Genomic DNA, 24,635 nt, shown 5'->3' on the forward strand with positions numbered 1-24,635 from the left:
AGTCCTGTGAAGTGTGAGATAACTCCGGTTTCACCAACGAGGAATTGGAGACTTGGCAGGTGAAGGAGCTTGCCCACGCTGTACAGTTAGGACGTGGGAGGGTGGGAGTCTGACTTCAAAGCTACTCCATTTCCCTGCTTCCAGGGAGGGCCTGGCTCTCGTCCTTGGTGCACAAGGCTAAGGTGCCTGTCATTTGCCTCGTGGTGCCGCCATCCTTGGATGCTCCCAAATCTTGAACCATTGAATGTTCTGCTTGTCTCTTAGAAAAATGGGCCCCTCTTATCTCTGAGTGGAGCAGCCTCCTCTTTTCTTTATCCTGCGCTTCTCTCACTCAAGCTCTACAGAGATTGCCTTCTTCCAGATTTTTGTGATTTCTGTATCTAATCCCCCTCTTGGTGTTCTTGAGGGGCTGGAGCCACACTGAGAGTTCAAGGTGGAAATGGAGTATAGTTTTGTCCAAAGGCCCTTGGCCATGGTAGGTTAAGGTTACTTGCTGTAATGACTGGCAGCTCCCCTCTGTGACTTGACGCCCTCCTCGCTGTCATTCTTGGGCTCCTGGACTCCAGGGGCCCTCCAGCTGTTTCAGTGGCGGGGAAAAGCCTTCCTTGCTTACTTGTTAGTCTGAAGCCTCCGATCTCCAGATACCGGCTTTCGGGAAGGAGTGGGTTGCTGTGTCACAGGTGCCAGGATGGCTTCCAGTGGAGGCTCCACTCTAGTACTTGGCTGCAGTTGCCCCCTCGGGCATGATCACCGTGGTCTGGTCTCTAGGTCTAGAGGGTCCCCATCTCACCCGCACCAACCTCGCTGTTTATTAGAAGAGGCCTGGATCTCTTCACACGTTAGTGGAAGGCCCAGGCTTTGAACTTAAATCTCTTCCCTCTCCATGTTGTTTCTTAATTTGTTTTTCTACTTACTAAACATTGAAGTTGTCTATGAAAGCTGAATACTCTTTTTTCCTTATTTTAGTCTCTGTGTCCAGTTCTAATTTAAAAAGAGTAGTAATTGGGTTTTTACCTCTAATGCCTTTTATTCCCTCCTACCTTGTTTGACTAGTGCAGTGATATCAGACAACTCTTACCTTTTTTGGTGCCATGGGTTTAGCTGCCCTGGTGCTAATTGTTCCTTGTCCTGACTAGTTGACCTCTTCATTTCCTGTCAGTCCTACTAACCAATAGGACTAATCCTTGTACCACCCGTTATCCCCTGCTCCGGCCCCTGCACCTGCAGTTAGACTCTTGTCTTTCTCCTTTATAAATGGCTTCTGTATCACTAATAATTAATATTGGTTATTCAGCACTTCTAGCGTCTATATACTGAATTCTGTTGTTTTTAATTATACAAGGTCCTTATTAATTGTCTTACTGAATTAGTCCTGTGCCCACTGGTTATAATAACTCTCTAACTAATGGGTCTGTCCCTAGAATACCTCTCCTCACAATCACAATCTCGGGTGCACAGTTTAGCATTTAATGGACAGCAAGCTGTAGTGTCCCTGCATCTCTGATACTCTAAGTGAAGCTGCCTCAGCCTTTTGACATCTCCTCCCCAAAGACCAGGGTAATTTTGAAGGTGGTTGTTGCTGCCGTTTTTGACCCTGAGGGAAGAAAATGAACTTAGAGCCACAGGTGGGTGGGGCCTGAGTCTGGGGTAGAAGAAGCTGGCTTATAGTTCAGGGAGGAGTAAGAAACTTTAGAAATAGGTGGGCCTCTGTGTTCATTTTTAGGGTGTGATATGTGGTGGAGGGTGCATTTCTGGTGCTGGCTGTGGGGAGTGGAGGCTCGGGGGTCTATGGGTGTACATGGGAGGAGGCCGGGCTGCTGGGAAAACCTGACCAGTTCCTGGGACTTGCAGGGGTGATGGTGGGGGTAGCTCATTCTGGGAGGAACAGCTGCCCAGAGGAGCATAAGAGAATGTGGGTGGGGTGATTGAGGGGGGAAATTGGGGGGAAATGTGGGCTCTGAAGAGTCAAGTTAGGCAGGACAGAGGAGTCAGCTATGGGTGGGAGAAGGGGAGGGGAGGGGAAGGGAGAGTGTTTGGGATGATTAGATATGATATGAAAATAAACCCTCTGCCAGCCCATGGAGGGCAAAGTTTCTCTTTCACTGTTCTGGTGGTGACTTGCTCTCTCTTCCTTTCTCAAGGAAGGGAAACAAGGAAGAAAAAAAAAAAAAGAGCTGCCCCTCCCCTCACCATGGCTCCCTGGATCTATTTGCTATCCATCCCCAGGAAAAGCAGACACCTATATCCCTTCCTGTGCTCCTTGGGAACCCCTTCCCTTGCCTCCAAATGAAATTGCCTCTCATTCTAGCCAGTCCTGTGATTCTCTAGGGGCCTTGGCCACTCTTCTCCTAGTCTGACAGCTGGCCCATCACCAACCAGTTAACCCATTAACTTGACATGGTCACTGGTCAGCCAGTTGGCCAGCACCAACTCACTCTTTAGCTGGTTCTCTGGAAAGCCATCTGGTTGACCAGGTAGCCAACAAACCCATCCATTCATTACCCAAGTCAAGAGCCCATGCCTTTCTCACACCCCTGTTCTCCTCCCTCCCTTCCCCTCAACTCCCTAACATTTCAGCCAGTAGGACTTACTAATACTGCATAATTGGGTCTGCTTCTTAACCCCCTGCCTTCCCTCTCTCACCCTCTGTTGGAAAACCCCGTTGCCAACTCTGTGTGTGTTACTAACACGCTTATAACCCAAGGGACCAAGGGATGGGCAGGGACAGGTTGGGCAAGGTATGAGTGAAAACCGAACTAACCTTTCTGTCTCATCTGCGGAATGTCGCCATCTTTAAGTCTTTGCTTTCTTGGTCCAGTTCTTTTGTTGTTTTCTTCTCTACTAACCAAGGTCTTTAACTGTTCCCCTTCTCTGCAGCCGGCTCTTCTGGGAGGGGATGGGGGGTGGTGAGGAATCCAGAGGAGGGGTGGAGAGTGGGGATCGGAAGAAGAAGGGATTTAATTTGTGTGTGTGTTTTATTTCTCCCTCCCATTATAATTTTAATTTTCTTTAAACAAAGTACTTCAGCTGAACCTAAGGTGGGAGGGTCTGAACAGACAACCAAATATAAATGGATATATATTTTTCCTCCTTCCTTGAGTTTCACAGTTGGTCATTTTCTTTTTCTTTTCTTTTCGTTCTGTTCTTTTGTTGTTGTCTTCGTTGTTTGTTTGTTTTTTTTTGACCCTCCCCTCCCCACCCCTCCCCCCATATCTCCGGTGAAGCACGCAGGCATTGGACACGCTATGGTAAACAAACTGCATTATCTGGTAGATATCACTCTAATTGTCTTACCGTTTGGTTTGCCGTGGGTTTTTTTAACTGTTCGATTCTCCCTCTTTTGTTTCCCTTCCCTGTTTGGTTTTGGTTGTTTTGCTCTTCCAATTGTTTTTTGCGTCCTGAACAATCTTTAGATTTTGCTTCTTTCTCTTTTAGTTTTCTCTTTCCCTTTCTTTCTTTTTTGGTCCAAACTCAAATCCAAAAGACAAATGGAAATCGAGGAATTTGGCCTATCCCTGCCCTAACCCCGGACTCCTGAATTCAGATTCCTTGCCAGAGCGACCTGGGGCAGGCCCCAAGTTCATCGGCTCTGGTTAGACCAGCCCCGATGCTAGGCTGCTTATTTTGATTGCTTTATTTTGTTCCTTTTCTGCCCCTGCCCCTCGTTTTTATTCTTTAATTTAGTTTCTTTCTTGGTCTCCTGAAAATCCATGGAAAACACCATCTCATGACATGCTACGCTATGCTCAATGTCAGCTCCCCCACAGGCCCCTCGAGTTGAGGGAGGGGGCTGGGAGTCAGGCCTCCAGTGGCAGCCAGCTTGACAGGTTGCAGGAGTGGGTGGCCGTGGGGGGATACAGAGCTGTCTGGAACTAGTCCAGAGCTCCTTCAAATCACCGTTGATACCAGTTTGGGGGCTGCCCCAGGCTGGCTGCCAGGGAAGAGGTGGCATCTCCTCCCTCACTTCTCAGCCGTGAGGGTTCCTGGTTCTGTCTCCCCCCACATCTTGCATGGCATGAATGGTCTTCTCCCCCGACCAGGGACAGCGTCCAGTTTCCCCCGCCGCTCTGCTGCTCTGACTAACACTGTGTCTCACACTGTCTTCCTTCCCCTCCATCTTCTGTCCCCTTTCTGCCTCCTGCCTGTCCCGCACGGCCTATGATGGGGGGTTGGTTTCCTTCCTTGTTGAGGGGGTGAGAGGAGGAGGCCCAGCCAGGGTGAAGTTGGGGTAGTTGTCGCCAAGCTCCCCTGTTTGGGTTGGGCTCAGTTCCGGTGAATGTTGGTGTGGGTGTCTGTATAAATGCAGCTGGTGTGTGTTGGTGTGTGGGTGCGACTGTGTGTAAATGTTGGTGTGCCATTTAGGGGGTGTTAGTGGGAGACTGTACTGTGTGTTTGTGAGGCTCTGCTGGTGATTCTACAAGGGTAAAAGCTGGTGTGAGCTGGGAGCAGTGTGACTGTCTTTGAGCTGGTGAGGGCTCTTGGGAGGTGGACTGTGAAGAGGTGGCGGGCAGGAGCAGGGGAGGAGCTGAGGCTGGCCCTTTGCTCCTCGCCTTGCCCTGAAGTGTGTGCCTGCAGGCCCTGCCGTGTGCTATCCCCTGGGATTCCCTCCTGCCTGCTTGGTCCTGGCTCTGCGGCAGCCGGCGGTTAGTCATCGCCTATTAATAATGCAGCGTGATTGAGCACCAGGCTGGGGACCCTGCAGATGGACGTGTCTGCTCCCACAGGGCCCACGCTGCCTGGGGCAGGTGCCTGGCCTTCCCAGCCTCCCAGGACTGCGTAGCTGCCTGGCTGTAGAGGAGTGAAGCCTGGCAGCTGGGGCTCCCAATCTGAGTGGCTCCCCCACCTCCCCAAGAGACTCCATCTCTGAGGCCATGTCTGGCCTGTCCCGATGCTTTCCCAGGTCTGTGTTTCCCTGAACCCACAGGCTTGTGGTAGCCCTGTCCTTTGCCCTGTCTCCAAGATAATGCCCATGGGCATGGGCATGGCCATCCTAGCCCTCCCCCATCCAAGATCTAATCTGGCCACTCCATCATCCTGGTGTTCAAATGCAGCCAGGTGGCAGCCCCAACACCACCCCTCCACAGGCTTTGTTCTCCTCTGTGGCTTCTAGGAGTCTGCTGCCGCTCACCCCTCAGGCCAGGCCACTCAGAGCCTGTCAGGAGCTGGGCCTTTAGAACTCGTCCTTTACAGAGCTTCGCTGGACAGGCAACCTGTGATTCTGGGGACAGAAGGGAGGCAAGATAAACCCAACCACCAAGCATGCCTTCTGAGAATAGGGCCCTGCAGATCTTTCTTCTAGTTTCAGTTTGTTAAGAACTGTGTGAACTGGAGCTAAAGTTGTCTCCTTATCTACCAAACAGGCTGCTGATATACCTGCGTTGACATTTCATGGGGTTAGCGTAAAGATCAAGGAGGGGAACGGAAGTGAAAGCGTCTGTACTCTGTAAAGGGAATTATAATTGTATTAAGCTTTATCATATGTTAACTGATTATCTCAGGGTTTCCAGGGCAGGGATGTTTTGTAGAGAAGTGATCCCCTTTCCATAGCAAGCCCTGGAGAATACAGCATCTCTGGCCCCACTAGAGATTCTATTACTGTCCTTTCTTGGAAATCAGTCCCAAAATAACTACAAGGAACCCCAGACTGCCTCAGGAATTGGGCCTGGGGAGGAGGAGGAAAGATGGAATGACCTGGTTAAGTTGGTCAAGAAACAAACAACCCTGTCTGCTTTCAACACTGGCAAAGAAAGTCCCTATTAAAGTCTCTGAGGTCCACACTTTCTGGTGCGAGCATCACTGCTTGATGATCAGAGCTGGTGCCCCTTGGTGGCCTGAGTCGCATCATAAGCTCTTAGAAACCTGTCCCAGGAATCAGCTCTTTCAGGCCAAGACTGGAGTCAGAGAACCCGGCACCAAAAGAGACGGGATTCAACGGCTCTGATTCCCAGGCATCCTTGGGAGTTCTTTTTACTAACTCATTTATATAAACTCTTGTTATTGGAGTAGTTCTCCTTAGAGGGGAGGGTGGATACAGACCAAAAAGGCCAACCAGTGGAGCAGTTTGGGCTAAGTGTGGTCAAGCTGATGGGAGTGTTCTCTGCACATAACACTGGGGGCTTTGGTTTTCTAAATAGCTGTCACCTTTTGAATATCATTTAAACTCGATGAATGTCTAGATTGCAGTCAGAGATTATTCCCAGTTAACAGATGGGGAAACTGAGGCCTGAGAAGGCCTGGGGTCACATAGGAAGTAATGGAAGAGTTCAGTGCTTTCACTTCAGTTATCTCATTTGATCCTCATAGTAAGCCTGGGAGAAGTGGGAGTGATGGAAGTTGTTAAACCTCTTTTATAGACAAGAGTCAGAGAGGTAAAATGAGATTGTTCTGGAAGATGATAAAGGCCAAAGGAGATCCTAGGAGTTCTGACCTGAAGTTTCTATTCCTAAACTATCAAATCCAGTTGTCAGGTACAGCTCAGTGGTAGAGTGCATGTTTAGCAGGTACAATTTCTGGGTTCAATCCCCAGTACATCCACTAAAAAAGAAAAAATTCACCAAGGAGCTGTTACTGCTGGCTAGGTCATCTTTCTGGATGTCTTTCCAACCTGTTTCCTTCTTTAGCTTCTCCCCACCCCAAACAATGGCTAAACTCACACGTAACAGGGCTGAACATCCTCCTTCTGCCGTCCTCCCTATTTTCATGCCCTACTCCCACCCCCTCACTTTTAAGGGCAGGCCAGCACCTTCTTCCTAAACTAGTTGTTCTTAACCATCTTTGGCTCATGGAGCCCTTTGAGAATTTGGTGACAGCAGTGGACTCTCACAAGAAAAAGAATGTCCACTGAAGCAGTTTGCATATAATGTTAAGGGTTTTGTGACTCTCCAAAGCCTGTCTAGCCTACTTACAAGTTAAAAACACCTGCCCACAATCTTACTTTCCCCCAATCATCCCCCTCCTGGGGAAGTCAGTGACCCTGTGATCATAGCAGGGAGCTGGGATAGGCTCCGGACAAGGCCAGAGGGGTATTCCCCTCTTCCCCAGGCTTTCCCCTTGGGGGGTGGTGGGCATGGAGTGCCCATGTGGGGATATTTGTGGCCAGGACCTGGTTTCACATCCTACCAGCCTGCCTAACGGGGAGATGAGCAGAGCAGAAGAGAGGTGGGGCCAGCAGGGAGGGTTGAGAGCCCACCCAGCTCATAGGCTGCCCCTTTCAGCCACCTGCAGCCACCCGCCCCTCTCCTGGGGAGTGGAGCTGAGGCTGAGCGCTGGGCTCCTGTGTCTTCTGTGCTCCTTCCCCTCTCTGCTGGCTGGGCATGGCTCTTCTGGGGCAGAGCTGTGGCTCATTCCTCTTGTCCTACTCAGCCCCACTCAGGGCCTGGTCTGATTGTGTTGAGTGGATTGGCGTGGGTTGGGTGCAGAGTTTCTGCTGAGTCCTGGGGTGCTAGCTGTGGTACTGATGACAAAAAGGATGCTGCTTGGAGATGAGCCCCAAACTCCCTCCCACTGCCTTCACTAGGATGTGGTGTGTGAGTGGGTGTGTCTGGGGTCAGTGATCAGTGGTGAATGGGTGGTGGGAGTGAGCGTCTGGGTCACCCTCTGGTAAGGAAGGTCTAAGTCTAATGTCCCTTCCCTTTCCTTCTCAACCCGTACATGTCTCTGTCTTAGTGATGGCTCCTCTTCCCTCCTCCGTTGAAAGGAAGCTTCTCCTTCCTGCACCCTTATGGCTCTTTCGCCTCCATCTCTGCTCTTCCCTACGTCCCCTGTCCCTGCATGCCTTCCCACCTGTGGCTGCCTTTTTCTCACCTCTCCTGCTGGGCTGGGCCCCCGACCCTGGCCCTCTAACCCGCACATGTCCTAGCTGCAGTGGCTGTTCTGTGTCGCATGACCCCCTCTGCCCTCTTCCCCTGCTGGCCCCGCCCCTTCCAGAAGCTGCGCGGGGGGGTAGGGGGGCAGGGGCATCACAAACCCCTGGGGTGGAGGGGGACCGGGGGAATTATTCCCCTGTTTCCTGCTTTTACTAACGAACCTGCCATTTTTGTGTCTGGATTTTGATTTGTCTGAGGGAACAGTCGGGTTTTACTAATCTCAATCATCTCCCTCCTTGCCTTCCCCAGAGACTTTCCTCCATTCCCCCTACCCTTGGCTTCCTTTCCACCCAGTGCCCATCTCCCCCTTTCTCTCTCTCCTTCCTCTACCCCAAGGATGAGCCCCCCTTCCTCTGTGCACTTCCTTATGATACCCTGCCTCCTGCTACCCTCTCCTTACTCTCTAGGCCAGGGTGGCTCTAAAAAATAGAGACAGATACAAAAGGTATTAAGGCACCATGTAGTGGTGATTTGCATAAAGCGGAGGTGGGCAAGGTCAGATTTGTGCCCAGTCTGGAGAGGAGTTGAGGACGGCCCCCCCAAGTCAGGTCCTTCTAACTTTGAGGGCAGAGGTAGGAGTGGGCTGAACAGATTGGCCAGAGAGCCCATAGGGTGAGGAAGATGCCAGTAGCTGGTGCCCTGGCCTCTGGGACCCAGGTTGAGAGGACAGCTGAGTGGCTCAGGCAAGCTGGAAGGCTGAGCACATGTATGGAGGTGAGGAGGAGCCTCTTCCTGGGGAGCTGTGGGGCCGGGAGGGCCCTGCCCATGCACAGGAGCACGGAAATCCCATCAGCAGTCTTGGAGGACTGAGATTCTGTCCACCCAACTGCATTCATAGATTGGACACAGGCAGAGGGAGCCAAGTGTGGCCCTGGGTCACCAGGTGACATTCACTTTAATGACTGTGATGTGTCCCCTAGACTGTGCCGGTATTAGTAGGGTTATAGGCTGGGGGCCCGCCCTTCAGGAGCTGACTCTCTAGTTGGGGTGACCAGACAGGCTCAGGAGCTAGTCAGTGGCCCTGCTTCTGGTCTCTCAGTGAAGCACCAGGAATGAGGTGGAGGGCAGGATGGAGGCGCCTTCTCCCTGCTGCCCCTCCCTGTCTGACCCCGACTCCTGTGTCCCAGCCCCCCTCTGCCCTTTCTCCAGCCCCCTTCTGCAGCCCTCTTCTGCCCATTCTAATCTTGTCTGCATGTTTTTGTGACTAATACTTTGACCCTTTCCTTTTCCACCCAGATCTCCACTTCCTAGCCTCGGGTTAGGTGGAGGGAAGAAGAAATAAACAATAATGACCAATCCTCCCCTCAAAACAAGACTCAAAGGCTTCAAACTGCCCATTTCCACAGACACCCCTTTACTGCTGTCCTTGAACCTAGTCGCCCCAGCACAAGGTTTGATGGTTCCCAGGAGGGGGCCCCTCGAGCCCTCGCTTTGCTCAGCCCCGCTGCGTGCGTTGTGAGGCTCCAGCCCAGCACGAGGGAGACTCGAGGGTCCTATGGGGGAAGTTCCTTGCCTCTGTTCTGCCCATATCCCTTCGGAGTTCCTAACTCCCTGTCTCCGCCCCCACAACAGTGAAACCCTGGAGACCAGTCACCAGAAAATGGCTGGTGGCGTGTGCACATGGACTGGTGTGGTGGGGACATCAAAAGCTGTGATTGGAAGGCCCCAATCTCCAGACTTTGCCTGAAGAAGGGGTGCTGAGGCATATTTGGTGACTGGGAAGTGGGGTGAGCTGTGGCCTGTGGAAGCACAGTGTTGGGTTCACCATGAGCCAGCTTCCTGAGGCCCCTGCAGGAGCCTGATTGTCCTAATCCACGGCCTTCCCAGAGTGGGGGCTTGTGGTTCCCCAGCCCTTGGCTCTTCCCCTACAACCAGGCTGGGTGTCTGGAGCCCTTGTGGGATGCTCCAATGGCTAGACTTTTCAGGGGCAAGGTGGACATTTTCCTGGGGAGCAGGGAATCAGGGAGTTCCCTGTGTCACTGTCCCCCAAGGTCATGTCTGCTTTCCCTCAGCCACTACTGAGTCAAACTTTCACCTCCTTGGAACTCCAGGTATGGCCCCAACCCTACCCATCTTGCTCTCTCACCTGCCTTTTCAGCCCAGGGTCAAGGCAACATGAGGTTAGCCCTGTTCCCCTCTCTTCCCTAACCTTGCCCTGACTTCCTGGCGTAGTGATGGTGTTGTCCATGGGGAAGACAATGAAGAAAGGAAGGCAGGCTGATGAGTAGGCCAATGGCTACCATCTCCTTGGGAGACAAGAGAGTGACCCAAATACAGAGGGACATGGAGAGTAAAGAGACAGACTCAGCCAGGGAGCTAGGACAAGCGGGAACCTCCAGTTAAGGTGGTAGTGGTGGGAATCAGCCCTGAAGGGCGTTATGCATCCCCCAAGAAGTTCCAAGACTCCCTAAATCCTGTTCCTCATGCCTCTGCTATCCTCCACCTCCCCACTGGCTAAGATTGAAAGGACTCCTTGGCGCCCTGAAAGGAGAGCTGCAGGGGAGTGGAAGCCACCAAGATCCCAGGAGAATTGGTGTTCTCTGTCTCGTTTAGGACAGACACTTTGAAATCACATGTGGGTCCAGAGACCCTACTTCAAGAAGAGGGAAATGAGGGTGCCATTTTCATCCCCCCCATAAAGAGGCCCTCCCTGGGGCCCCCACTCCCATGCAGAGCCACTTCCAGAAACTGCTTCGTGGTTGTGAGCACTTCGAGTGCCCTTCAGGCCTCTGCCTGCCGAGCTGGGCTGTGGGGCAGGCCTCAGCCCACCCTGAAACCATCAAATCTTGTGCTACCTCCTTCCCCCCATATCCTCTCTCCCCCCACTGTTCCTCCTCCAAGACAAGCAGACATAAAAATGGGGGGGGTCCCCCTCCCCTGCTGCCCCCTGGCCCCTCCTTTGCCCAGCCCGTGGCTCTTCCCAGGGAGTTGATGCCGGTTGTCTCCTTGTCTCTCCCTCTCCCTCCCTGGGCTGGGCAGGTGACCATCTCGGTGGACGGGATCCTGACCACCACAGGCTACACGCAGGAGGATTACACCATGCTGGGCTCTGACGACTTCTTCTACATTGGGGGCAGCCCCAACACGGCGGACCTGCCGGGCTCGCCCGTCAGCAACAACTTCATGGGCTGCCTCAAGGACGTGAGTAGGGCCAGGGGTGCTGGGGGCAGCCCGGGAATGCTGCGTCGGTGTGATTCGCTCTGACCTGGCCAGCTGCCTGCAGCCTCTGTTCCTTCCAGTCCATGGTGGGAGACCCCTCTCTTCAAAACCTAAGGCCCACTGACTCCAGCAAGAGGCTTCTCCTCTCTTGTTTCCTTGAGCCCCAAAGGGTCCCATCCTCTCAGAGAACCCTTGAGGCAGCTGGGGTCCAGAGGAAAGAGTGGTGGACATGAAAACTAAAGACCGGTGTTTGCATCCCAGCTCTTCCGCTCACTAGCTCTGTGACCGTGGCCGGGACCCTTAAGCTGTCTGACTTAGTTTCCTTGTTTGTAAAATGAGTGATCAGTACCTGCTTCTCAAGGTGGCCGTGAGGAGCAGATGAGAATGCAAATGGGAACCAAATGTTAGTGGTGATCGTCTTGCTGTTCTTATGAACTGCAATTCAGTGGCACGAGGGCCGTCGTGCTCTTGCTGGGCAGGGAGACAGGGCAGGGAGGTAAGTGGGGCAAGGGGGGTGCTGTTCACAGCCTCTGTGTGTGCAGTTCTAGAACAGTGGTCTGGTGTGCTGAGCAGGGGCCCCAGGGCTGGGTGGCAAGGTCCTGCGGTGCTGGCTACTGTGGGGCAGGAGTGGCCGGGCCCTAAGCTGCCCTCTTTTCTTCATCCTGGACCCCCACCACCCGCCCCTCCCTGCAGGTGGTCTATAAGAATAATGACTTCAAGCTGGAACTATCCCGCCTGGCAAAGGAAGGCGACCCCAAGATGAAGCTGCAGGGGGACCTGTCATTCCGCTGTGAGGATGTGGCTGCCCTGGACCCCGTGACCTTTGAGAGTCCCGAGGCCTTTGTGGCACTGCCCCGTTGGAGCGCCAAGCGCACTGGCTCCATCTCCCTGGACTTCCGCACCACCGAGCCCAATGGGCTGCTGCTCTTCAGCCAGGGCCGGCGGGCTGGGGCCGGGGCCGGCAGCCACAGCACTGCCCAGCGGGCTGACTACTTTGCAATGGAACTATTGGACGGCTACCTCTACCTTCTGCTGGACATGGGCTCTGGGGGCATCAAGCTGCGGGCATCCAGCCGCAAGGTCAATGATGGCGAGTGGTGCCACGTGGACTTCCAGAGGGATGGGCGCAAAGGTCAGGAGGCCTCTGGACCCTTCCCCTTTCCCCTGGCCACCCCTCTCCACCCACCCTGACAGTCTCTTCGTCTGTTCTCCTTACCCTCCTTCTGGCCCTCTGTGGTCCCTGCTGCCACAGTGCCTTGGTGGAAAGAACGTAGCCTTTGGAGTCAGTCAGACCTGGGCTTACATCTCAGTGCTCTCACTTCCTGCGTGTGTGACCTTAGGCCATCTCTCAGCCCCTTGTAGCCTCAGTTTTCTTCTCTATAAAAGGGATCATTAAACTGTGGTCATCAAGAGTGAAAAATAAGAGAACCTTTGCAGAAGCATTAGCACTGTGCCTAACAGTGGATATCCCGTTCTTCTTTAAAAAAAAAATCTTCCCAACCTTTCCTCCCTTCTGTCTAGAGCCATTCAATTTTATTAACTCACTCATTAGTCAGTGAGCACCTACTGTGTGCCAGGCGCTGTCCAAGGGGCGGCGGTGAGCCAGAGTCTGCTGTCAAGGAGCTTGGTGGGGAGACACGGACAGTAAACACCAATGCTCTGCCTGGGGAGGTTTCTTGCACAACAGAGCAGCAGGACAGAGGGTGCTGGGGTCGGGCAAGTGCTATTCTTGAACCTTCCACTGCTTTAGTCACCCCTCCTCCACTCTTCCTTTTCAGTCTTCCTTTCCCATCCTCTTCTTGTTTTCCTCCTAATTCTTTTTTTCACTCTTCTCCATCTTGTTGGACACGAGAGAAAGAATTGATATAAATGAGAACTGACACATTATCCAATTTAAGCACTCATCAACGTCAGCTAAATTTCCATGCTCCTCCAGCTGTCACTGCATGGGGCCTTGATGTCTGGGTAGAGTGACCGTTCCCCATGCACACAGGGAGGATGGGGGCTTCCAGGGCTTCCGGAAGCGTTGGCCTCTCATGGACTTGCTGTTTCTTCCTCTCCCTTCCTTAGAAGTGTCGCCTTCCCCAGGCTTTGTGGCAAATGGGTTTGTCCTCTAGTTTTGTCTCAATGGTACCAGGCGAGCACTCATCGCCTCCCAGGATTTCCACCCAGGGGATCTGTAACTCTCCAGGTTGGAAATCTGCTCAGGCCTTGCAGAGAACCCCAGGCTCTTCTGCTCCTCTCTGCCTTCAGAAAGTGATCTCCTTAGCCTCGCTTGATCTCCAGAGCCCGCATACCAGGCCCACAATCACTTGTGTACACCAGCACAGACTTAGAGCAGTCATTCTAACAAAGTTCCCTTTGACCTTTCCCATATTTTAAAATTTTATTGTGGTCATTTATACATAGCATAAAATTCACCATTTTAATCATGTTTAAGTGCACAGTTCAGTGGTGTTAAGGATATTCACAGTGTTGTACAACCATCACCATTATCCATCCCCAGAACATTGTCATCTTCCCAAACTGAAACTCTGTCCCCATTAAACACTGCCCTCCCATTCCCCCTCCCCACTAGCCCCTGAGAACCACCCTCCCACTTTCTGTCTCTAAATTTCCTACTCTGGGTACCTCCTATAAGTAGAATGATACAATATTTGTCCTTTTGTATGTAGCTTATTTCACTTAACATAATGTCCTCAAGGTTCATCCACATTATAGCATGTGCCAGCATTTATTTCCTTTTTCATGGCTGAATAATATTCTGCTGTATGGCCAGATCACATTTTGTTTATCCATTCTTCTGTCACTGGACACTTGAGTTGTTTCCTTTCCACGTTTTAGAGTGACCTTGAAACAAGACCTGTATTCACTTTAATTTCCTCTTGCTGACTCTCATTATACACTCTTTTCCTGCCGTGTTCTTCCTCCACCTCCCTCCTCCCACATTCTGTTCATTTGTGGAGAGTCTGATTGGGTGGTATCCATGTCCAGAAGGCCCCCAAACAGTGGGTGGAGCAGTCATCTAGGGAATCTGCTGCAAATAGAGGTGTGGTTGATCAGGGCCATGTTTAGGGACCTGGAGTGGGGGTCTGACACCTTGTCAGGGGAGGACAAGCCAGGGACCATAGTGTTGAAATGGGGCACAGGAGAAGGGCCTCTTTGGCTCAGGGAAGGTTTTGCGCAGAGGAGAACATGTTCCAGATAAGGAGCTGCATCAGTGGAGGAGGCCCTGGTCCCGCCCCTGCAGTTCCACACTTAGTGCCCACGCTCTGATCTCCTGCCCTCTCCACCCCCCATCTCTGCCCAGTCAGGCCTCTAGAGACCAGACCATCGTTACCTCTCTTTAGCTGCCCTGAGATAGGTGGACTTTTTATTTTTTAAAGAATATTTGCAAACTTAGGAGAGAGAAAGGAGAAAGGCAGAATAAAAATTACAAACACAATAACACTTCTAACGTATAGGTTTTGGCTTCTTAAGATCTCAGGAAAGGCTTTGAAGCTCCCATCTGATCCCCAATTTTTTTCTTAAGATAACCAGCCTTTCCTTCCAAAGAACTCTCGCAACTCAGATACTCTGTGCCTGGCTTCCCTTTCCTGTCTGCTGTCCTGTCTCACAGGCTTCAGGAGCTGCCCACCTTGTCCACCAGCCACAGAGGGGCTCCAGGCCTGGGGGTGGAAGATGCAGGCTCTGGGGTCCTGCCACCTGGATGGCACTTTGGCTCTGCTCCTACTCACTGTGGCACTTTGAGCAGCTTCCCCAGTCTCTCCAAGCATTGTCTGCCATTTCAAAACGGGATCGTAAAAGACCAATTTCATACGGTTACTGTGAGACTTAAGTGATAGAATATATGCAAAGTGCTAAGTGCCTGGAGTACAGTCATAAAAGCTCCATAAATGTCAGTGTGGGAAACCTTTTGGGTTGAAGCCTTGCAGCCTCCTTAGGGGTCTCTGCCTCTGGCTCCTGGTCTGAGGGACTGGCTGGGGGAAGGACACAGAATGATCTGGCCTTTTTGGGGCATGTCCACTTCCTGTACATCCTCCAAGGACTTGCTCACGTGGGAAGGAGGAGTCTGGATGAAGGCCCACCGCACACTGCAGCTGGGCTGGGGCTGGCTCGCTCCGGTCCCTGAACTTGGGACTTTTGTCAAGCAGCCGGTGAGTGAGACTGAGCTTCTGGCCCAGGGCCACCGCAGGGTATGAGGGCAGGACATTCTTTTCTGGCCTGTGACGTCTCTTGGTCCTGCCTTCCCCACTGAGGACCACTCTCTCTTCATCTCCAGGCTCCATCTCAGTGAACAGCCGCAGCACGCCATTCTTGGCTACGGGAGAGAGCGAGATTCTGGACCTGGAGAGTGAGCTCTACCTTGGCGGTCTCCCCGAAGGCGGGCGGGTGGACCTGCCCCTGCCCCCGGAGGTGTGGACGGCAGCACTCAGGGCTGGTTACGTGGGCTGCGTGCGGGACCTTTTCATAGACGGGCGGAGCCGAGACCTCCGGAGCCTGGCTGAGGCACAGGGGGCTGTGGGCGTTGCTCCGTTCTGCTCCCGGGAGACGCTGAAGCAGTGTGCCTCGGCTCCCTGCCGCAACGGGGGAATCTGTCGAGAGGGCTGGAACCGCTTCGTCTGTGACTGCATCGGGACCGGCTTTCTGGGGCGGGTCTGCGAGAGAGGTGAGGCTGGTCTTCATGCCCCACGTCCCCACTGTCCATCCCTGTGCCCCCTTCCTCCTCGGCGTCCCCTCCTAGACCAGCCCTGGGCCTGTCGTCCTTGTAATGATTCTCTCGGTCTTCTTTCTCCCTCTATTGGCCTCTGCCTGTCCCCCACTGCTTCCTTCCCCAACTCCTGGGGCAGAGGCTACGGTCCTGAGCTATGATGGCTCCATGTACATGAAGATCATGCTGCCAAACGCCATGCACACGGAGGCGGAGGATGTGTCTCTGCGCTTCATGTCCCAGCGGGCCTATGGGCTCATGATGGCCACCACCTCCAGGGAGTCAGCTGACACTCTGCGCCTGGAGCTGGACGGGGGCCAGATGAAGCTCACTGTCAACCTCGGTAACCACCCTGCCGTGCCCCGGCCCCTTCCCTGACCCGCCTCTGACCCACACCCCTCTCTGTCTGGAGAAGTTGGTGGTGGTGCCAGTGAGAGTTTGGAGGTGATGGGGGTGCCAGCCCGGGTCAGAGCCCCTGAGAACTCTGTCCTGGCGAGGACACATGGTATATAGGGTGATGCCTCGAGCTCAGCAGCACGGTGGGGAGGGGAACCCCGAGTGTGTCTGGAGTGTGACAACCACCCCCTGGGGCTTTCCGGGGTTTTGGAGGCATCTGTTCTGCACACACGTAAGGACATAGTTCATTCCTAGCTGTTGGCGCATCCACTTGCTCATACGTTGTTTCATTCATTCGAGAAGCACTCACAGACGCCTACTGGTGCTCAGTGCAGCGGCAGATCCCGAGACGAGGAGGATCTGGCCCCGCACACAGCTGCCTTTGTCTGCTCTGCATTCAAAGAGCTGAGTCTGTGTGTGTGCACTTGCACGTAGGTGCATAAGAGGACGCATTGGGACATGCCATTTTCCCCTTGTCTGCTCTTACGTGTGTCCCCAGAGCTGCCCCTTTTTTATAGATTATGAAATCCATATCCTGACCTATCCAACATCACAAAGATAGTGATGGTTGGGAAGGGGCCTGGACTCAAACCCAGGCCATTTGCCCTAAAGTTCAGTGATTTCCTTATTGCCTCTAACAGAGCCAGGGGGTGCAGGGGCCTCGGAGGCCCTTGCCATCAGATGGCTGGATGCCTCTGCCCTGGCCCAGAGCAGGTGTAGCTCCACCTCCCCTGGCAGTCCCTGGGGCATCAGTGACTGTGGGGCCGTGAGAACTGTTGGACCCTGTGTGCTTCAGCTCTCATGGGCAAGGCCAACAGGAAAACAGCAGAGGCACTCACTCAGCTAATGTTTATGGGACACCTTGTAAGTGCCAGTGTGTTCTGAGCCTGGGGCTACGGTAGTGAATAAGACGAGGGCCCCACCATTCCGCACAGGAAACACTGGATTTCAGGTTCCTGAGCTGTCCAGCCTGGGGTCACATCTGTCCATTTCAGACTAGTCTGAGCCTACAGAAGTGTGGCACTCCCGGGCCATCCTGTAGGAAGAAGGCCACTGGGGTTGCTTGTTTTGTCCTGGGCTTAGAGGGGAAGTCGGGCACTTCTGAGCAGATTAGAATCCTCACCCGGAGAGAACGCAGAGCTTTGGGCTTTAACTATTTATCTGGAGTCTCATCTTCACATCGGTCTCCAGTGCATTTGTGGGATAGACTGCAGCTTTTGGGGATCCCCTTACCTCGCTAATAAATTTATACCCCATCCTTTCTCCTTTTGGCCACCTGGCCTTTATACCTTTAGCACAAGGATTTGCCGAGGGAGGCAGGGGCTAGAGGTGGGGAGGTGTGCAGGCGGCCAGGGCCTCAGAGGTGGAGAACTTTAGGGTTCCCTGGAGCTCTGCTTCTGACCACGATCACAGCCTACAGAGTGGGAGGTGGGCGGCAGTGCTGCAGGGTGAAGTGGGATGGGAGACACCCTTTGGCCGGTGCTCTATGGGTCTGTACAACATCCCCTGGCACCCCTGAAGTCGCAGGAAGAAGGCAGCAGCCCAGGACCCCATAAATAGCCCGCTGCTTCTCAGACTGCTCAGGTCTGTGTACCCAGTGTGAGATACCCCCTTCACCCTGGGACGTGTGTTCTCTGCCTGGTAAGCATGGGGTTCTGTACTTGTACAGGGGAAATCTGGGGCCTTTTATTTGCAAGGAAAATACAAATGCTCCTTCCTCATTTGGGCTGTCTTAGGTTCCCTGCGAAGAAGTTTGGGTTCCTTTAGATTAGACAGGAAGCAGCAGTCTCCACCAGAACGGTGCAACCTGGTGGGCCCTTGGGCCCTTTCACCCTCAGGATCTACCCTTTCCTTCCCATACGTGCTTTTCTGTCCGTGCCACATCAGTATATAGAAGTTAGGGAGCAAGGTGGCCAGCAGGACAGTCCTCCCACCCACCTCTCATGCCCGCCCCCATCCACAGAAACACCGTGTCTAACAGCTCATCACAAGCTGTGACCCAGTGTTTGGTACTGATGCAAATGTCCATAAATACCAAATGACGTGTACAGGGATGTATGTGGCCGCTGTGTGATCCACACAGACGCCCAACAGGTGGCCCACACCCAGTCACCAAACCTCAGGCTACAGGGAACACTATTGGGTCTGGGGCCAGAAAATCTGGGTCCTAGCCTTGGTCTCCTTGATGGCTGGGAAAATCATTTCCCCCCTCTGAGCCTCTGTTTTTTCAATCTGTAAAATGGGGTTAAGAATCCTCACTCTGTCTGCTTTCTGTGGTGGTTTTGAGGCTCAGATGGAATCACAGGAGTGAAGACGTTACATAGATGCAAGACACCTGTGTGGAGACGGACCCAGCCGACCAGAGGGAAAGTTGTACCAGGAGAGGGACCTCAGCGTAGAGCCAGTCCCGGGGCTTGCTTCCACATGGCATGACCCCATCTGGCCCCACCTTAGGGGCCCCATTTGGCCCCACCTTAGGGGCCCCATTCTGATCCCCATCCTGCTTGCTACCCAGGGCCTACTTCACCAAGGCCCTGGTTCCAGTCTGGACTTGCTGCTGCAGGATGGAGAGGAACCTGGTGGGCTTGGTCTTTGGGCTTGTGGTCTCATCTTGTAGGGAGGGAAGTCAGGACTCCACAGGCAGCTGTGTAGCTCATCAGGTGCTCACTGGAATGACACAGACTCGGTGCTGGGTTCTGAAGAGAATGGAGCTGCCTGTGACCACGTGGTGGGACTCCTGGCAGGAGGCACTCCGTGCCAGTCTCTGGTGACCGAGTGTTTGCTTGCCGGAGAGGGCTGAGAAGGCCTGAGGCTGCTGCCTCCTTCCAGGCAGAGGATGCCGGACATACTGGATTTGCCTCCTTCCTCAGGCCCGGCCTCCACTGTGTCTCAGACCCTGAGCCATTTCCTGGAGCTCTGCTGTCTACAGTCCCTGAGCAGGGTGGTTGGTCTCTGTCCCTAGAGGACCATAGAGTCACTGGATTCATCACTCTGTTCCAGTGTGACCTGAGTTCCTGGGTTCCTTCTACCTTGGGTGTAGCCTCTGGGACCAATGCCCAACCTGGCCTGCCCCTTGTCACTCCCCTACCCTTGCCCTGCCTGCCTGGAGTTACCTTCCTCCAGGTGTGCCCGTCGGCTGTCCCAGCTGTCAGTGAAATATTGTAATGGAAGAATCTCCAAGCTGGAGGGGCCCTTAGAGGTCACCTCCCCATATGTGCATCCCCTGTGCCTTTCCCCACTGATGCGAGGCTCTCCGCCTCTGTCCAGACACCTTCCATGTCAGGAGCTTCCCACCTCTGAAATGACAATTCTAATCACTGGGTCTTTCTTTCCTGGTGGCAGCCTCCTCTTCTGAAATAGTTCTGCCCTCTTGAGCTGTACGGAGCAAGTCTGACTCTCGTTTATGTTGTAAGCCAGGCTAAATGCACATTACACTCCAAAGCCCTTTAATCTCTGGGCACCGGATAGTGCCTTGTACCCACCTGGGGCTGTTCAGCAGTTCTCAAGCTCCTTCTGAGGCTGGGCGGCTGGGGAGACAGCTCTGAACGAGGGCTGTGCTGGAGTGCACGCTGCACTCTGTGATGTCACCTGCGAGACTCCAGCCAGTGGGCTCCTGAGGCTCCTTGCATAGGAGCCTTGGTCCCCTCTCCCACGCCTCCAATCTGCAGGGCCCGGGGGGTGGCGCAGAAAATGAAGTCTGGCTTCTTTCCTTGAGTTCCTTTCCATACAGATGACTTTTCTCCATCTGTCTTATCATACATTCATACCATCACCCTGGTCTCCATGTCCAGCCTGGGCCCTCATGGGTCTTTGAAGACCGATCACTTCTGTCCATTTGTGGAACCTGAGGCCCAGGTTACTAGTTAACAGGTTAGTAGTTAAAGCTCCCTGAGCTGTGCTCTGGCTGCGTGTGTGCACCAGAGGGCTGTTTCTCCCACTTCCTCGGCAGTTCTTGGCTTTCCTCTGCGATGGTGCTGGCTCCCTCCTGGGGCGCCCATCTTCAAGGAGAGTTTGCTCTCCTCAAACCCCACTGGAGTGGGGGCTCTTAAGGGTGGAGTCACTGCAGGGTGTGGGCCTGGAGCTGACACCTCTTCTCTGGACAGATGGGCCCCCCTTCCCGGCGATGCCCTGCTGGGGAGGGGAAGCACCGTGCTCCTCCCTAGGCCGTTTCTCCAACAGGGGATCAGCCTGCCCTTCCAGCCCCCTTTTTTCTTTTTTGGACCCTTCATTGGTGAAGACTCTGCTGGCCCTGAGAGAGCCCCCGTGACCTGACTCCAGGCCTGGCACCCCTACTCTCACCCCAACATCCTTCCCTTCCCCCGCTGTCCCACTTCACTTTCTCTCTGCTCCCTCTTACTTCCTCTTTTCTCTCTACACCCTTTCTACCTCCTTCTGCTCCTCATGACTCCTGACTTCCCCTGTATCTGCCCCTTGACCTCCTTCCGCCCTCCCTTGGTGCCAGGCAGTGGCTCAGTGTCCCGGCAGCTCCCCCCACTCTTCTGCTGCGGTTGACAACGCGTGCGGAGCTCAGCCGTACTGCCCGGGGGACCGGTGCCTCCAGAGCCACAGGGGAATCTTTGACCTCCGCTGCAGGAACCTTCAGGGGCCCAGGGGATGCCAGGTGCCCCACCCCACTTTGCCTCCTGGGCCTTGGGGTTATGGGCAGACCCTGTTCTGGGAGGAGCCACAGGATGAATGGCAGGGTATTGCTGTTAACAGAGGGCTGGAAACTGCCCCTCTCTGAAAGGCAAGGCGCCAGCTTAGTGAACACCTGTTTCTTGCTCCCAGCTCAGGATCCTCCTGTTCAAGTCCCTCAGCTCACAGGGAGGTAAGCTGAGGCTCAGAGAGAAGAGATTTGCCCACAGTCACATAATGAGGTTAGGACTCAGCTTTTCTGCCTCATCGTGCTGGACTTTCTGCAGCCTCAGGCTGTCTGGGTCTGATGGAGCAGCAGAGGTGTCCAAAGGGCCCTAAGCCCCAACTTCATAGGACTCTGGTGCTCTATCCTCTGCAAGGCTGGCTGACTCACATGTGGGTAACGTGTCCCACCAGGCAGATGGCCAGAGGCACTGGGGCTCTGGGCTGCAGCTCTGTGTAGACAGTGTACTTTCTGACCACATGGGGCCTGCTGAGCCTGGAATTGGAGGATAGCAATGCTCAGGCTGGGGAGGAAGCAGAAGATTTTGCTGTGGTGACTATTCATTCCTGAAGTCCATAGAAGTTGTACTTTGGGGGCCTCAGGGCCCTCATCTATGAGCCGCTGGCCCTCCCTAGGAAAATGGATTAATACTAGTTCCTTTTCAGGGTGGAGGACCACCCTGGCCCCCAGGGACAGCCTGGCATCCTCCAGGTTAGGAAGGGTAGAAAGAAGGTTCCTGTAGGGATGGTGCCAGCCCCCTGGGACTTTGGGAGGTGTATGGCCACGGGGAGGGGGCCCTGGGGCAGACCCCTCTATTTAGCTCAGAGCCCAGAGGGCACGGGGAGTAATGTGTCACAGCTGGGCTCTGAGCAGGGAGTTGTCCCAGAGCAGGGGATGCAGGGACTCTGGCCCTCCCCACCCATCTCCTTTTTGGAGATAGGGAGATGTGGGGTTGGTCAAGCCCTCAGCCCCCACAGTGATCCCCTGTACGACTGGGATTCCCAAGGTGCCCATCTCCCTGAGACATGAGAGGCGTGAGCCCCTCTAAGAAAGGAGACATAAGCCTTCTTCCCACCATGTGGCTGCCCTGCCTCCCAGCTCTGGGGAGGGTTGGAGCCCTCTTGGGGGAAGGAGGGACAGGGATCCAACTGAGGAAGGGGAGAAGGCACCTGAGCACGCGTGGTCCCCAGAAAGTGGCCCTAGGGGGAATCCCCGCCCGCAGACACCCCTCCCTGTGAAGGATGTAAAAAAAAAAAAAAAAACCAAAAACTTGTTCTACCTTTTTGTCTCCCCTCACCCTCTGCCCGCCCCATGGCCCCCCCAGACTGCCTGCGCGTCGGCTGCGCACCCAGTAAGTGGTTTCCCTCTTCTTCTGCAGAGCCCCAAGGGGCCTGGGATTCTGGACACTGGGATTTGGGGAGGGATGATGGGAGAGGAGAAGGCTTCATCACTGGCTTGTGTGAGGCATGAGCAGTGGGTGTGGAGAGGGGAGCTGGAGTGGTGGGGATGGTGGTGATGTGGTTGTGGAGAGCAGAATGAGCCAAATGAAGCTGAACCAGGTAAAGTTAGTGGAGGGTCTGGGGTCAGCATGTTCACCAGGACCGGGGAAAGAAACGCCTGGAAACCTCATCATCTCAAGTCCTCAGGAGGGTGGGGCAAAGGCTTGGTGGCACCTACAGCAGGATGGCAGAAAGGAGCCGGATTGGGGCTGGGCTATCCCACTGCATCTCCAGAGGTGGCCACAAGGGGGAGAGCGAGGCACACGGGAAAGAAGATGAGAGCAGGTGGCAAGTGGGAGGTGAGCGTGGTCAGGGCCTCAAAGTTCAGCCCTCCACAGTCCCTGTTTGGGATAGGGGGTGAGTTTCTGCCAAACGGGGGCATTTTCAGAGGTGACAGTGAGGCTCTCAGCAGGGGTGAGATGGAGAGTGGAGGTGGACATTTCTGAGCATCCCAGTATGCCTGGAGTCAATGCTCTGTCTCTATGAGTGTCTGCATGCTGTGCCCTGAGGTCATGTAAGAGAGCACAGGGACACAGCAGCCACAGGCAGAGAGTGTGTACTTAGCATATCTCTGTGTGTCTGGCACCTGTGCACACATGCGTGGTGAACCCTGTCCCTGCTGGTGAGAGAACTGAGGGGCCGGGGGAAACCTGGGAGTGCTGCAAATGGAGTGTAGCCCCATTCTAAAGCTGAATATGTTTTGTTTTAGTCTCAGAAGTGGTTAATCCAGGTCTTGAATAAATAGTCAATTCCTAAGAAACATTCCCCTCTCTGGTCGTGCTGGATGTGCCACGTATGAGAGTGCATGTCCGGGTGTGTGGAGTTAACCAGGCGTGTGCAGCAAGGTCACATTGGATCCCTCTGTAGATGGGGGACGTGTGTGTCTGTGTGGAGTTTTCACTGCCAGCAAAGAAGCTGTGGGTTCATAATCACATCTGGGTGTGTGGTAAGGCTCTTTAATTTTAAGTTTTAGGCCTATGAATATATGCTGGGAATTTAGCTGCTGGCTACACATATTGACACTGAAGGTCCTTAGGAGACTTAGGGAAGAGTATGTTGGTGGTAGGTGTGGGTGTCGGGGCACCGGATCTTAGGGCACAACTCCAGAGGCACCACTCACAGGGTATTCTTTTCTCATGGCGCCCTGGGAAGTTGCACAAAGTGTGGCAGTACTGAGTGTGTCTGGGGTTATGGCTGGGTTTGTGTGGATGTGTGTACCTGTGTACAGGTGTGTGTGCGGTGGTGAGGCTCTGTGTGCCTGGGGTGGTACATGAAGCCATATGTGGGCGTGTGGAGGTGTCATGCTCACTCCCCCCTTGGTGCCACAGGTAAAGGCCCCGAGACGCTCTTTGCGGGGCACAAGCTCAATGACAATGAGTGGCACACGGTGAGGGTGGTGCGGCGTGGCAAGAGCCTGCAGCTATCTGTGGACAACGTGACCGTGGAGGGTAGGTGGTCTGGGACCAGGGAGGTGGTGGCCCTATTCTTGGTGACCACTGCCTGGGGCAGCATTCTGGCAAGCTGCTGCTGCTATTTCTCCCCTCGGAGTGGTATTTCATGGGGTCCTGGGCCCCAGGGACCATTTCAACTCCCCACAGGCAGCACCCCCTGCAAGCCTGCCAGCCCTAGCCTAGGGTCCCACAGCTCCTCCTGGACCCAGGAGCTGGGCTTGCTAGTACCCACCTGTGGGTGTTTGCTGATGTCTCTCCCGTGTGGCCCTTGAGGGGAGGGGAGGCTCTTGGGGACCCAAGACCCAGCCCCAGAAATGACCCTATAGTCTAGGCCCAAAAGCCACGCGCCCATCTCCGTCTCCTGTCCCGAGCAGGACAGATGGCAGGAGCCCACACGCGGCTGGAGTTCCACAACATTGAGACGGGCATCATGACAGAGCGGCGTTTCATCTCCGTGGTGCCCTCCAACTTCATCGGGCACCTGAGCGGGCTGGTGTTCAATGGCCAGCCCTACATGGACCAGTGCAAGGACGGCGACATCACCTACTGTGAGCTCAATGCTCGCTTTGGACTGCGTGCCATTGTGGCTGATCCTGTCACCTTCAAGAGTCGCAGCAGCTACCTGGCGCTCGCCACACTCCAAGCCTACGCCTCCATGCACCTCTTCTTCCAGTTCAAGACCACGGCCCCCGACGGGCTCCTCCTGTTCAACTCAGGCAACGGCAACGACTTCATTGTCATCGAGCTGGTCAAGGGGTGAGGTGCTGGGCACTGCACCACTGTCAAGGACGTGGTCCCCCTCCCCTGATGACCAGGATACATCTCCCCCAGCCACTGGCTGAGATGTCCATTCCCCCTAGACCACAAGTCAAGATTCAGGTCCCCAGCCACCAGGCACGATGGAGAAGCAGCTCC

General features: G+C 54.2%; 1 protein-coding gene across 24 annotated transcripts in view; it reads left to right on the forward strand.

Annotated features, from left to right (window-relative positions):
• The window catches only part of NRXN2 (neurexin 2), a 106,487-nt gene that overhangs the window by 37,394 nt on the left and 44,458 nt on the right, over positions 1–24,635 (forward strand). For 6 of the 24 annotated variants that reach the window (XM_064492165.1, XM_064492180.1, XM_064492176.1 and 3 more), the window contains 8 exons: positions 3,225–3,269; positions 10,845–11,006; positions 11,718–12,156; positions 15,307–15,693; positions 15,875–16,078; positions 22,095–22,121; positions 23,589–23,717; positions 24,095–24,476. In XM_064492165.1, the coding sequence (XP_064348235.1) occupies positions 3,225–3,269; positions 10,845–11,006; positions 11,718–12,156; positions 15,307–15,693; positions 15,875–16,078; positions 22,095–22,121; positions 23,589–23,717; positions 24,095–24,476 (1,775 nt within the window). The remainder of the gene's footprint in view (positions 1–3,224; positions 3,270–10,844; positions 11,007–11,717; positions 12,157–15,306; positions 15,694–15,874; positions 16,079–22,094; positions 22,122–23,588; positions 23,718–24,094; positions 24,477–24,635) is intronic. The other 18 variants (XM_064492169.1, XM_064492182.1, XM_064492187.1 and 15 more) reach the window with 8 other exon arrangements.

The sequence above is a fragment of the Camelus dromedarius genome, chromosome 12 (genome assembly GCF_036321535.1).
Source record: "Camelus dromedarius isolate mCamDro1 chromosome 12, mCamDro1.pat, whole genome shotgun sequence".
Classification (NCBI taxonomy): domain Eukaryota; kingdom Metazoa; phylum Chordata; class Mammalia; order Artiodactyla; family Camelidae; genus Camelus; species Camelus dromedarius.